Genomic DNA, 15,027 nt, shown 5'->3' with positions numbered 1-15,027 from the left:
CCATTTTTGAAAGAATACCCAGCTGCCATTATGCAAATGAAGCACAGGAAATTCAAATCCCAGCTTCATTTGCAATTTCGATCTGTCTTATTTATACCCCTCTTTCAAAAGAGGGATGTAGTTTAGACATGACCTGAGAGGGTCATAATTTATATCAGTTTCTTAGGGAAGTTACTGCTCTGAGAGGACCATGGTTACAATAGAGAACAAAAGTAAGCAGCTCAACGTCTAAATGCCAGAATACCACACAACCATTCTATGGACATTTATAATTCTACTAGAAGATTGACCTGGCATTGCTCAGGTCCTTAACTCAAATAATTTTTGGTTTTACTTAATTTAAAACATTGTTCTGGGATGGAGCTGGGGATGAGGACTACCCTGGGGAAAGAGGATAACCCCAAACCTTTCTCACCATAGCAGATTGGGGCCAGGTGAGAAGTGCCTCTTCATAGCTGCTGCAGCAGGCACAGTCAAGGGAGGGGTGCATATCCTCTGGTTGGGGGACGCACAGATAAATAGACACACTTAATGAAATATATAGTAAATAGCTATTCCTTTCCTTTCTCCACCTTACTTCCTGCTGATGGTCCTCACTCTTCTCATTTAAGAGAAGTTCTTGAACAAATAAAATCAGACAGACAGACATACATTTCTAAAATATAGTAAGACTAGCCTCCAAAAATTAAAATGTCATTTCATATAAATATAACATGTTATTAACCCATTAATTTAACTGCTGATCTGTTTTAGCAACTGACAGCTCTTTGGTAGGTGTATTAACAGCTACAGGGCAAACTTCTTAAGACAGTTTGCTGAAGAATAGCTCAACAGCATTCTCATGAATAATGGAAATCAACTAAAATAAGGGATTAAGGAAGAAGAATGTATGCCTATTTTATACAGAATTTATTGTGAATAATTTTTAAATCAGTGCCTACAGTTCACAGTGATGGATACAACAGAAACATGGAGAGAGAGAACAAAAGACTAAGTTTATTTGATTGATTTCCTGGTTCAAAGGGCAACTTTTATGTCAAATAACAGTACATGCCATTTGTATTACTAATGTAGAGACTGATGAAGAAACAACTTTAGAATGTCTATTTTGAGAACGTTAATGGAAGTTTGTTAATTTAACACACCAAGAACTTGCAGAATTTAAAAAATTATAAAAAAAATCCCAGGACATGAATTTTGTTTCCATTTTAAAGTTATGGGGAAAATGGGGGAATATGAGTCTATACAAATGTTTTTGTAATCTTAACATAAATAACTCCTTGGTCTTTTCTCCCATACATTCCCCAAGCATGAAACTAAAAAATTACTCACAAATATCTATGTTTTCAAGTTGCCAGTACACTTGACAGACGAAGAGCAGGGTGACAGTCAAATTAAGATTAAAACTTGCACTCATTTTGGGTGTCCAATTTGAGACTACAGGTTGGACCTCCCTAGTCCAGCACCCTTGGGACCTGAGTAGTCCCAAACCAGAGAGTTTGCCAGACCAGAGGAGGACAACGCTTCTCTGTTGGCTGCCAGCCCCACTCTAGGCTATGGGACTCCCCAGACCTGGGCTCCCCACCCTGCTGCCAGCCCCATACCGCAGGGGCTCCCCATGGTGCCTCTCCATCTATCAACTAAAGGGCTATCTGCTCCCTGAAAAACTGACATTTCAATGCCCTGCTTCAATGCATGACTGTGTAACAACTTGTCACAAAATTTTAATATGGGCAAAATGTATTTCCCCTCTAGCTTTTCTCATGGAAACAGTTGCACTGTTTAGATGAAAAAAATTAAACAGCCTGAGACAATCTGGCATAGAAAATTTCCTCTCAACAGTTAAAATTTGGCAAAGTTATAAAGCAAATGAAAACAGGGTACATACTGGAAATATCCAGGCCTCATATGTAAAACCAGTGTAGTTGGATACCATAGCAGTGGTTCTCAAATGAAAGTCTAGCAAGTCCTTCCTGGGTGTCTGCAATGTCCTGGTGCTGAAACCTGTTGTCCCAAACCCCAGTGCCTTCCCTCAATGGGGTTGAAGCCAGCAGAACACTCCACCCAGAAACCAGAAGTGGCACGGGGCAAAAGCTGGCAGGTGTCCACCATCCCCAAAGCTGGGAGTGGTGCAGAGTTGAAGCCCGCAGGCCTCCCAGCAAGCCAGGAATGTCTGGGAGCCCCAACACCCAAACCCCTACTGAAGCTGGACCCGCATTCAAAGACTCCCACCCACACACAGCCCATAGCAAACCCCCCTAATCTCAACTGTACAAAGCCCTTAGCTAACTTCCTGCCTGAACCCTGAATGGTTTTCAAACATTTTGAGCTGAGTCTCCTCTTTGAGTTATATTTTTAGTTGCATCCCTCCATAGCCCAGGTAGGCTGGGTAGACTGATGAGTTGAGTCAGGAGATGGAGGTGGTGCTCCCTCCCTGGACTCCCTGTGCAGAGCTGCCAGACTCCTGCCCTGAAGGACCCAAGCAACAATGAGTAAATCTTCTAATACATATTATCATTAAAATATTCAGCAATTATGAATAATAGAGCAATTTATATAATTTTGGATAACCAGAGAACAATGTGTTACAGTAATATTAAGGCTTGAGAGAATTGAAGGATTAAAATATATCTTACCTGTTTTGAACAAACCAAAGAAGCCATAATGCACATGTGAGGAGTCAGAAATAGTTTCAGTCTCATAATTAGGATGCCAAGTACAGTGAATGCCAATAGCTGCAATGCATGATATATCAGCTGCCAAAAAAAATATGAATGCATAAGCTAAAATGTTGATCATTTGATATTCAGAACAAATCTTTGAAAAATACAAGAGTTTAATAAACTATTTAAGAGTTTATTTATTTATTGCCAAAGTAAAATCATCTTCCAAATTCAAACAATGAAAAAAATAAGTTGGTTAAAGAGAAGTTAAAGAGAAGCTAGATAATTTCATGGAGGTTAGGTCCATAAAAAGCTATTAGCCAGGGGATAGAAATGGTGTCCCTGGCCTCTGTTTGTCAGAGGCTGGAGGTGGATGGCACGAGACAAATCGCTTGATCATTGTCTTTGGTCCACTCCCTCTGGGGCACCTGGAGCTGGCCACTGTCAGCAGACAGGCTACTGGGCTAGATGGACCTTTGGTCTGACCCAGTACAGCCATTCTTATGTTCTTATGGTTTTGTTGTTCTTCCCTGGGGGTTGCGAGGTTTTTAGTTTTGTTTTTACATGCAGATAGAAAATACAAACAAGTGGGAAAATCTGCATAGAAGGAATAGCTGGATACATGGCTGGATATACAGGAGGCCGAGCTGCAAGACAAGCAGTAAATGATGGATCTAGGATTCCCTGCAAGACTATCTCATATATCACTTGAGAAAAAGAATTAGTTATTTAACGTATCTAAAAGATTTAGTGACCCAGAGATGAAAGGCATGGCAAATTATCACCATTATTAAATGGTGAACCCAGGGACAAGGACAGTCTCTCTCTCATTCATATATATCTGAGATTTGTCCATTTGTTCAATAACTACTCCTAAATAGTAAGAGCTAGGGCCACCAAATTTGGCAGCTCCCTCTTCTCCTAACTTAAAGCAAGATCAGGGTTTGCGTGTACCAAGAAAACAGGAAGTGCCAGGCATGGGACTGTTTTCCTTAACATGGAAAGGAAAGGAAACAGAGAGAAGGGACAAGATACTGAGAGTGGCCACTGGGAGCAGTGAGCACACAGGGGAGAGCTATACTGCAGAGTGACCAGTGGAGGGGTTGCACTGTTTCTGGGGTGACTGAACAGGAGGTGGGGCATTGCTCTATCATCTTGCCTGCTATCAGACTGAGTAGGTAGCACACCTGCAACAAATCCTCCTCCTCTCCCCCCTCCTCCTGACCCTTGATCAGAGCACCAGTGTGTGTGGGGGTTGGGTGTGGGGAGGAGAAGAGTCTGCTGGCTGGGGGAACCTGGAAGAGGAGAGAAGACCCCACGCCCCGTGTCCCTCCTCACCCCCCAATCCTCACTCTCGCACCCCCTATGCTCTCCAGCCTCCTGCTCCCCCACTCATCTCCAAGGCTCTGCTCTAACTCCTGCACCGTCCACACCGCCAACACCCTACCCTAAAGGACCTGGGCAACTCTGGGTAAGTCTTCTAATTTGCATATATTTCTAAGATACTGCTCTAATACTCTTAAAATTAAATATCAATAAGTTCAAAGTACTGATGCTGGACTCAATAGTTATCTCTTGATGCATCTAACATGAGACACACTTTACCTGAGGAGAATTTGTGCTAAAAATGCAGCCATTCTAATCAATGTTTCTACCTATTTCAAATACCCATTGTAACATTTTGGATGAGTTATGTTTCTAAAGAGCAAAATAGAACAATGCCCTAATAAATCAGGAAAATAAATAACTGGATGGCTCATTAGGAAGCTTTTTTTTTTTTTTTTTTTTTTTTTTGGCATGGAAAGATTCCTTCCTCCAATTGGAAGCAATTGTCCAAGGATTGAAGACTTATTGGAAACTATGTTCTGCGTGTTAACCCTCTGACTCAAATTAGTTTCTAATTGTAGGAAATATGGAAGGATTTTGAACTTAAGTCTAGGCTTCCTCAAGTCAGTAGAAATTAAGCATTCACCATAGTCTTTCAATGGAACTCCTAGACTGATTAATTTTAATTAGGGAATTGAATGCCAAGATATAATCTTGTCTACCTCAACTTTGATGACTCCACCTGTCATCAAGCATATGTCATATTAGGTGAAGCTGACTTTTTGACATTAAAATGGAGGGAAAAAAATTAACCAAATACAGAAAAACTGACACATTAACAAAACACTCGGAGTAACTGAAAAAAGGGCAGAAAGTAAAGCAATAACCTTAACTACCTCACACAAACAGTACTTAGTTGGAAGTAGTCTTCAACTAAATCAAGAAAAAAAATGAAATGTGAAATCCACAATGTTTTATTTATATAATAAAGACAAAGCATCAGAGTTTTCCCCAAAAGGGAGATGTTTCGTATTTGTTATTTTAAAGAAGTTATTCTGATGACACTGACCAAGAAGTGTGAAATTAGAAAAAAAAAAATCCTACTTTTGAGAACTGTCATACAAAAGTAATTCTCATTTAAATTATATTAAAGCTATAACTGTACTTATTCAAATTAAAGAGTAACACATGAAATCATAAAGATGTAAATCTTACCTCACCATGGTTAAAATTATCCTCTCTGGAAAAAGAGAAAGCACAGAGAAACAATTATTTAGCACAAAATCATTGATATATCCTATAGAAGACCACTTATTTCATGAATAAAATAATCTAATATAAATTTATCACTTACATGGCTATTTTTCACCCACAGATTTCAAAGCTCTTTACAAGGTGGATGCATAGTTTAATCCCATATTTATGTTTTGACTTTTGTCCAATAAGGAAAATGTGTTCTAATACTTGAATTACTTCTACAAACAATCTTTACATCTGAGTAGCTGTTTGGACACAGATAAAAACTTCTAATAAAAGGTAAGTACTCAGAATATGTCCTACTAGTAATATTAAACAAGTCAACCATTTACTTAACCACAACGTGTATTTTTTCTTGTTCTTTAGGAGGAAACCTTGTGAACAAAACATTGTTTTTACAACAACTTATGAAGCTTATTTAGACCTTTAAAAAGTATTTCTAGAGAACCTTAACTTCGGTATTGAAATTACTGTAAATCAGTCTCCAAAAAACTAATGCATGTATGCTTCACGTCTTTGCAAGATTCTTGTGAGAAAATGATCGTCAATCTGAGGAGTTTCATATTTGTTAAAAATCTGATAAAGACCACCCGAACTAAGGTGAGCATATATGGAAATAAAGATGAAAAAACATAATAGTGTAGTTGAATGTATAAGGCAAGCAGGAGAAGCTGCCATAGCTCTCATGGAATGTGATGGTAGGTACAAACATTTCTGCTACAATATAACCTTCAGCGATACATTGTTTAATCCATCTGTAATAATTCTGGAAAAACACCATACAATCCATGTGATCCTTAATGTAAAATACAAATAATCCAGGTATTTTCAAGGGATGTGAACATGTAAACATGTACACAGTTAACAGATGTGCCAGGCAGGAGCCGGTGCTCACGAAGAGCCATCTTTTAAGGATCTCTATATACAAACAACGGGCACACAATCTGCTGCTACTGATATGGTTAGCAAATTTCAACTGAAAACAGAAATTTATTATAATCACTTGAGATACGTTGACAAAATATGCAATGAGTCGAGGGAAATTATATTACATTCCAAAATATGATCCATTCTGAAAAATTGCTCCATGACTAGTCTTTCATATTGATGAAGACATTTCTATAGTAGCCTCCAGTAATGCCATAAAAGCCCAGAACGGCCCAGCTCTCTAGCAACTTAGACTCAAATCTGGCCTTGAAACCATGACAGAACATACTGGAGATAACTAATCCAGAGGGAGGCCAGAAACGAGTGGAGAGAAAGATCTTCATAGAAACTCTGTGGGAGTATTAGAAGGAAGAGCTATTAATGCTCATGAAACAGACTAACAACTTCCTCTGCTCTTCTCCTTCAGTCAGGTGACGAAGATGCAGATCTCAGAACTGATAAAGCCTGTCTGTTTTGTCATACAGATCTGAGCAACTATCAGAAGCTATATGGTGCACATCACAGTTAATCTTTGGAACTGAAAACAGACCTGGAATTGGGATTAAAGCTGGACCCAAAGACTTACATGGGATCAATCTGACACAAGCTTCAAATCCCTTCTCTTGGCTCTTGAAGCTCAGACTAAGATAAACTTTTATTTTGGAGCTACAGAGACTGTGTTAGGGTGTGTCTAGACTACCTAGTTTTGTCGACAAAAGTGGACTTTTGTCGACAAAACAATACCAGCGTCTACACTACCGCGGAGTTCTGTCGACATAACGTCGACAGAACTCCGCGGTTTTGTCGACGCTGGTATACCTCATTTTACGAGGCAAAACACCTTCTGTCGACAGAGTTCTGTCAACAGAAGGTGTTATTGCCTGTAACGTTGCGTCCAGACTACGGAGTTCTGTCGACAAAGCGGCTTGCTTTGTCGACAGAACTCCATGTGTCTGGACGCAAATTGTCGACGGAAGTTTTGTCGACAGTATCTGTCGACAAAACTTCCGTCGACAAGACGCGGTAGTCTAGACGTACCCTTAGAATCAGATGGCACTGATAAATTTGAGGCACATGATCTGGCACTGCTAACAGTGTCTGTCTTATCCCTAGAGCTATTCCTTTTTGGAACCAAAACCGTCAGAACTAATAGCATGATCCTTAGTTCCGACATAGGCGTCTTTGAGGACCTGCCAGCTGGAGCAGAGACAACCAAAGCCAGACCCAACACTGGTTCTGACTTCCTTTAACCATTCAACTGCTTTCATGGAAGTCACAGGAGCTGAAACTGACCTCTTGGATCTAATAACTGTCCAGATCCACAGGGCTTAGCCTTAGAGAGAAGCACCTGGAATCTATTCTGCCTCTGGCAAGTTCAGAGTGTAAAAGTCTGGCAGATTTAACCCCTAGAAGGAGAACGGCACTCTTCCGGGAACATCAGGCACCTAACTTCCAATGCTGAAATAACAGCAGGGCATGTATTTCTTGAATCTCGGCTTCATTCTCTTCAGTTCCACCATAACCTGGAACCAAGATTCTAACAAATTAACTACTTACCTACACATATCACTAAAATATTAAACAAACACTCATGGAGAAAAATGCCAGTTCTGCAGGGCCTGGAATGGTTCATTTGCAGGCACATGGTTAAAAGGGACTAAGACGATAGAGGGCACTGCACATCCTTAAATGGCCTAGACTGCAGAACTTTCAGAGAAGTGGTAGGACCACCACAACTGGGGAAGGTTCTACAGTTAGGCACCACAAGATAGCACAATACTTATAAGAAGGAATATGCAGAGCCACTCAAAGATTATCATAAAATTTAACATATCAAATACAATCCATACCTTTCATACAGGTCTTTCTGAGATAAAATCCACACAATATATTTAACTGCCTGTGAACACAATGAAAGTTAATGAAGTATGGACAAATTAGTATCTTTCCAAAACATTTCTGAACATTTTAAAATTCCAAAATTAAATTAAGAGCTTGAGATGGTAAAACTAAAATACTAAAGCCAGTTTTCATTCATTATGTTTTAGATATACAAAGAATTAGGCAAGTAGCCTGCACCTAGCCTGTCCGCTTTTGAATGGATTAAATTGCAATGCTTTATATATTAATGCTATATAAAATAACAAAAATAATTATATAGTCTGTCAATCAGCTACAGAATAGATGCAAAGTGATACTACTATACATTTTATTAAAATTTCATTTTTACATAAATTAGAATAAAATATTCTAATTGACCAGGACAATTAGAAATAACTTTCACCCCATCCAACTATACAAATCCCACACCATCATGGGGAGAGAAGGAGGGCATTTAGGGGAGGAAAATTAGTCCTAAATATATATTAAATGGTTTATAACTAGCCATGAATTTTAAAATAGGTATTTTTTACACCTGATTTTTATAAAGCAAAATGCAAGTTTTAGTATTGACTTCAGCTGGCGCAGGATCAGGTCCATGGACTATATCATGCAGGAGACAATACAGCATTTCTTCCAAAAAAACAAAAAATATGGCTATCATTTCTACTTTAATTTAGCTAGCTTTTCTTCAGTTCCAACAAACTTACTGCCCTCTTCAGTACACCATCAAAACAGAAAATAGTTAATTCTTTAAATGAATCACTTACCTTCATGATGATTACACCAAAAACCATCACAATAACTGGAAGTAGTAATGTCTTTGTGTATCTCACTGGAGTCTGAAATGGAAAAAACCTTTTATTTCCTTCAAGTTTAGCTTTATGTACTACCATTCTTACTCTGAAAGCTACCATGGTCTATACCTGAAATATTTTTCCTCGGGGTAGATTTAATTTCATCAGCGGAAAAACAAGGGGAACTGAAAGGATATTCAAATTCAATTCAAGCTCAATGCAATTACATAATTAGTATTTAGAATACTGATGCAGTATTTATAAATGTATCCGTCCTTAAACATAGAAGAACTAATATTAACATTACATGAATTTTCAATTTCTACTTTATAATTGCTTTTAGAACAGGCCGGGGCAAAACACTCTCCACAGGCCAGATCCGACCTGCCAAGTCACCAGATCCAGTCCGTGGATGTAGCACTGCTTGTCTTGCCCCCCAAGCAGCTCAGAAAAGTGGCAGCAAGCCATTTGTGTTCCACAAATGGTGAGCCAGAGGGGAAGGGGAGCAGTGCTTCATGGCTGCTCCCGCCCCAGCACAATCCCTGTCCAATGGAAGCGCCTGTTTGAAAAACAAGCAGCACGTGAAGCACCACTCCCTCTTCCCCTCAGGCTCTGCAGGGCCATGTGCTCTGTGAAGAAGTCTGTGCGGGGCAGGGACAGTTCATTTCCCAGGCAAAAACCTGGGCTGCTGGCCAGGAATCTGACTGGTAATTCTGCCTTGGCATTCCAACCCCTTCATTCCTCCTCCCCAGCTCTTGCCCCTCTCCCCCACTACCTCTACCCCACATAAACCAAACCCTCTTGCCCTCTTCCTATATCCTCTCTCCCGGACCCTGTATCCCATCCTCTGCCCCAGATCACAATCCGCTCCTGCCTAAGCCACAACCCAAACCCTTGCATCACCTCCTGCATCCCTACCCTAGATCACAACCCCCTCTTGCCTTAGGTCACAACCCAAACCCTTGCACCCCAATCCTGTACCCCAGGTCACAACTGCCTTGTTCATCCAAACTCCCTACCAGCCCCTCCTGGACCTGAATCCCTTACCCCACAGGTTGGCAAGACAACCTCTGTGGCCCACCAAGCCAAATGATCCAGCTCGCAGCCACTCTGCCACTCCCCCACCCTCAGGCAACTGAGACCTGGGGACAGGGAAGCTGACAGTTTTCTCTAGGATCTGGGGGTGGGAGCAAAAACTTTAAGTGCTTCCCCTACACCCAGGCCAAATCAGAGTCTGAGTGGGGAGGGGAGCACGGGAAGCCTCCTGGCCCTGCCCCTTCTGCCCGAGGCCCCACCCCTACCGAGGTGACCCACGACTACTTCAGAAATGTGTGAAGTGGCTCCCCTTCACAAATTATTCTCTCTTCTTTAGAATCTTCTTGGAGGCTTCAATCTTATCTCCAGTTTATTTTCTTTAGATCTTTGTCATAAGGCTAGAACTAAATTGTAGATCACTTAAAAAACTCACCAATACCTTTAACATCCATAATTTACGACTGCTCCAAGACAAGTTTACTGGCCTTAAAAACATTCTTACTCATCCAGCCAAAGTGATTCTTTGCACAAGCCACAAGAGACCAGACTTTGGTATATGGGTGTCTTCTACTTTTCAACCCTTCAACATTTTTGTTAGTGATTGCTAATTACAAATAACAAGTAGCATCAAAGACTCTGCTCCTACACAGCACTTACTCTCTCCTCCAAATCTAAGAGCTCCTTCAAGTCTGAAATCATACTATTTCTATTTCTAACTTCACAAAAATCTACAATGACGTTGAACCGACAAACAAAAATACTGTCATTGGGCCTATAGATCCTCTTGAACGTTGAGACAAAGTTCTTACAATGACAGTAAATACCTCTCAGATTTGTTGGTAAAAACAAACAATCACAGTTGAGGTAAAAGAAAGAAGTTCTCTCTTTTGTAAGTCAAGATTTGTGAATTACCTCTTTTTCCATGAAATCAAACTCTGCAGCACAGGTGTACATTAGAGTATCAAAATCCTTGTAGCCAATAAATTTTGATTTTAGCAAGCTACTTATATGTGCCTGATAGGAAATATAAAGCAAAAACTATCAGTAAATGAGGAATTGATACCACATTCTGCAACAAAGTTCTTTTTTCATAAACTTTCATATTTAGTTCAACAAAGTATTTATTTGTAGCATAAGCGTAAATGTACCAAGTCATTACTTTGATGTTTTACATGAAACCTTCAGGTACAAAATTCTTAGGTTTGCTAAAATACAAACAACAGAACATTACAAGTAAAAAGTTAGTTACCAAGTAACTATGGTTCATCAAGAGCCTCTGCTTTGCATGTTCCAACTTAGGGGATACGTGGTCCCTATCTTCTGTCCCCATGTGGTACCAGTGAACTTTAGAACATCATGGAATACATTTAATGTTGGGGCTACACATGTACTTTCTGCAGCATGAAGCATTAAGAGCAAGGCTTATGAGAAAATCATGCAACCCCAGCCACCTCAGAGTTCTTAGGAGCTGAAGTCAAAGGAAGGCAGTGGAGGTCGATCGATAAAACAACATGCAGCAGCAATACAGTCACGAGAACCACATTCCAATGGTAAGTACCTTTTTTAAGATGGCCTTTGCATAGACATAAGGTAAATGAGGGTATGTCTACACTACAGCGCTAATTCGAACTTACTATGGGGCTTTTTTGTGGCTGGCTACACTCCATTCACCGGTGCCGCACATGTAGGCGCTTGCTTCAGTGCCCGGGTTTGTCTGTGCGCTTTCCCCAGTGCAGAGGATGAGCATGTGGTTGCTGTGTTCATGCTCAGTGCTGGAGCGAGTGCCACTGAGGCAGAGCTAGAAATGGCCACCATATCTCCCCTGGTCATTCTGGGGGAAGGATAAGCAGTAAGGATCTGACAGGTCCTTTGATGTCCCTGAGGCATCGGAGAGGCTGATCTGCGTTTGGAAGGGTCTGCTGTTTGATTTAATAAGAGCTGTCCTGTCGGCTGTAAAGCCTTCTCCAGAGGGGATTGGGAACCTCAGCTCCGGATCTTTTCTTGCCCTGGCTGACAAGATTCTACTGTGTTCACATTTTTGTGGGGTGTGTGACTCCCCAAGACATCTAATACTGCAGCTATGACCATAAGAAGTTGGTATGGATTCATTGCAGTTGTGGCATTTCTTAAACCCCTGCGAGCCAGTCATATTGGAAGCTCTTGGTGCCCGGAACTGAGGGAGGATTCTTATTTCAACTATCGGCAAGCTCGTGTATAAAGACTGCCATTTTATTAAGTCTTTATTTTCCCCCCACCTTTCTTTCTTCATCGGCTGGTTTTTTATTTTTTGTTTTTTTAAAAGAGTGCAGCCAGCTGGGACAGAGAAGCGCCACTGCCGCTGAAGCTGCTAGCACAAAGGGAAGAGCTTGTTCCCCCAGTATTTTTTTTTTTAAGTGCAAAGAATATAACAAGATGATCTGTAAGTGAATGAGGTCAAAAGGTGGCGAAGAGAGTGAGAATTTTCCTGTGAGGAGAGAAGTTCCTGAAGCAGCAGGGGAGCTCCGTCTGTGACCGAGGGCGGTAGAAGAGCAACTGAGGGGAGGGAGTCAGGCCACGCTCAACTGTCAAACCGCCAGCAGTGTGAGATGCTTACTGCGCATGCATGGCCCAACTGCTGACTGCTATGAAAAAAAGTCTCCAATCCTGCAGCTCCAGGGAAGGCCCATCACCTACAGTGGAGCACCCACAGTGACATCACCCAAAGAAGAAATGCATACTCCTATAACAACGGTGATCAGTTAAAAGATCTGAGCAAAGTTCCACTTTTCCCACTAACTCATTTTCTGGGAACAATGTATTGGCTTGATAAAAAGTAACAACATTTATTTATTGATTTGATTTAACTTTTAAGTTCATTTTATTTATAAAGAAGATGGAATAATAAATTAACCTTCATCATCAATATTGTGCAGTTAAAATATTTTATTTCTAAAAGAAGAAAAACTATTGTAAAGGATTTAAATAAGAAATGAAGCAACTTAATTGTCTAAAATAATACTTTTAACTATGACTAAATTTTAAAAATAAGTACTTACATCATCGGTGACTCTGAATATAAGGGATGTCAAATATTTCAAGGTCACTGTCCCAAATACGCAAGCAATTCCTTCAATGGCCTACAAAATAAAGGCTACATTGAGACTGAAAGAGTAAAACAAGAGGGGGGAAAAAGCATACAGGAATTTTGCAGTTAGTGGAAAAAGTTCTCGTGTGTCAGGAAAGTGTCAAGAATAACAGAACAGACAGTCACAGTACACTTCAATAATTCTAGGACACAGTAGTAATATTAAAAAATTTCCTACTGTAATGGAAATATCTAGTACTGATTTATGCACATTGCTCCAATCATTAGAATTAAGACTCCCTTCTATCACTATTCTTCTTTTCTAGAGCTTTGAAACAATGTCACAGCAAGTTTTCAATCAGCAGAAATTAGCTTTCCAGAATCTTACTTTTAGCTTCTTTTTATAAAACAAATCACAACAGTTAGCAGATTAGTTGTAAGTTGAAGTGTCCATATTATAATTTTTAAATTGATATAACCCATTTTGGTCATCTTTCCTGAAATAGTTCAGTTAATCTAATTTACGGTACATCTACATAGCAGTGTTATTTCAGAAGTTATTCCGAAATAACAGTGTATGTCTACACTACAAGCCTTTATTTCAAATTAATGTCGAGCTGGAGTTCTTCTTACTCTGACTCATGGTAACCCTCATTTCATGAGTAAGGGAAGTCGAAGGTAGAGTGTTCTTCCTTCGACTACCTGCTGTGTAGACAGTGCCAAAAGCCAAATTAAGCTATTTCAACTTAAGCTATGCAATTGACAAAGCTGAATTTGTGTAGTTTAATTCAATTTTAGCCCTGCTGTGTAGACATACCCATGTATGTATCACTTCACATTTATTTTAATTATGTTATTTTTCCCAACCAGAAGGATGAAATACATGTATTGGCTATAGTAACAAGAAATTAAATTAAAATTTCCACAAATAGAGACTTTTTCTAACCACAAAGTAACAGAAATTTGCATTAATTTTTTTAGCTAATCAGCATCCTTTAAATTTAGGAATAAGACGTGCAAATTATCCCCCATATCATGGTATTCCTTCCAAAAATGTACTGAGTTGATTTTGTTTTGCAACACTGGTGAGATCCAATATTTAATCATATTTTTCTACTGGTATTCTCTCCATGATGGTGAATTTGTACTACAATCATATTTTTCGACGCTGTAGAGAAATTTGCTGTTCATATTTGTTTCTGAGTCTAAATTCACATTGTCAATATCACCCAGAATTTCTAAAACAAAAGTGCATACAATTTGCTTTTAAAAATAAGACATTGAATTATTTTGCAATTTTGTTCTCTGGAAACATCCTGGGAATAAGTCTTGTTTAAGCAGTGCAATTTTTATGATAAAATTGGACTAAAAGATTTCATACTTAAAGAATTATTAGTTAAAAAACACAGCAATTTTGGCTACAACTACTTTTAAAGTTTATTCCTTTGTGTTTCAGTTTTCCTTGTGGGATATTAGTCAATTCTGAAATAGTGATATTCAAAATATTACTTGAAACTATCAGTTTTCACATCTTCACTGCATTAGGAGCACATGGAAAATTTCCTGATTTGGCTGACCAGTAAGTGGTAGTTCTTTTCTGATAAATTCTAATGAAATATCAATCCTTACCCATAAGCTGACTTCTTTTCTACCCTTTTTCAGAAATTTTGGACTCAATACAAGAATAGCCTAAAATAATAATTAAAAATTAATAAACGTATTTATATTTCCAATCATACTCCAGTAACACATGAAAAAAAGGTATTCTTTCTTTATAGCTTTACATTTCACATATAAACTAAAAAGTCTCGTTCAAACCCGTGTAACCTATACATTATATGAGTGAATATCATGCAACAAATCACTTATTGCAATTTCATGATGATCAGACAGACTAAAGCACTGATGTCCTTATTATTCCATTTTCTATACAATGAATTAGAACCACTCTTCCTTCTGTTAGGTGAGATTCCTCAATCAAGTATATCAATCAAGTATATGATTTGCTTAACTAAGTTTTTTCTGTGAAAAACAGGGGTGATGAAGGTGCTGGATACTGAATGACAAACTTTCCTGA

The 15,027-nt window shown here is 39.2% G+C and overlaps 1 protein-coding gene across 2 annotated transcripts in view; it reads right to left on the bottom strand.

Moving 5' to 3' along the window:
- DPY19L1 (dpy-19 like C-mannosyltransferase 1) overlaps window positions 1–15,027 on the bottom strand; it is a 128,000-nt gene that overhangs the window by 18,136 nt on the left and 94,837 nt on the right. For both annotated transcript variants that reach the window (XM_006124052.3, XM_006124053.3), the window contains 7 exons: window positions 14,580–14,639; window positions 12,922–13,002; window positions 10,799–10,900; window positions 8,825–8,896; window positions 8,024–8,073; window positions 5,205–5,229; window positions 2,637–2,756 (listed from right to left, as the gene is read on the bottom strand). In XM_006124052.3, the coding sequence (XP_006124114.2) occupies window positions 2,637–2,756; window positions 5,205–5,229; window positions 8,024–8,073; window positions 8,825–8,896; window positions 10,799–10,900; window positions 12,922–13,002; window positions 14,580–14,639 (510 nt within the window). The remainder of the gene's footprint in view (window positions 1–2,636; window positions 2,757–5,204; window positions 5,230–8,023; window positions 8,074–8,824; window positions 8,897–10,798; window positions 10,901–12,921; window positions 13,003–14,579; window positions 14,640–15,027) is intronic.

This window comes from Pelodiscus sinensis, chromosome 2, assembly GCF_049634645.1.
Source record: "Pelodiscus sinensis isolate JC-2024 chromosome 2, ASM4963464v1, whole genome shotgun sequence".
Lineage (NCBI taxonomy): Eukaryota > Metazoa > Chordata > Testudines > Trionychidae > Pelodiscus > Pelodiscus sinensis.
Note: the sequence above shows the minus strand (reverse complement) of the source record. Positions and strands in the feature narration are given on the sequence as shown.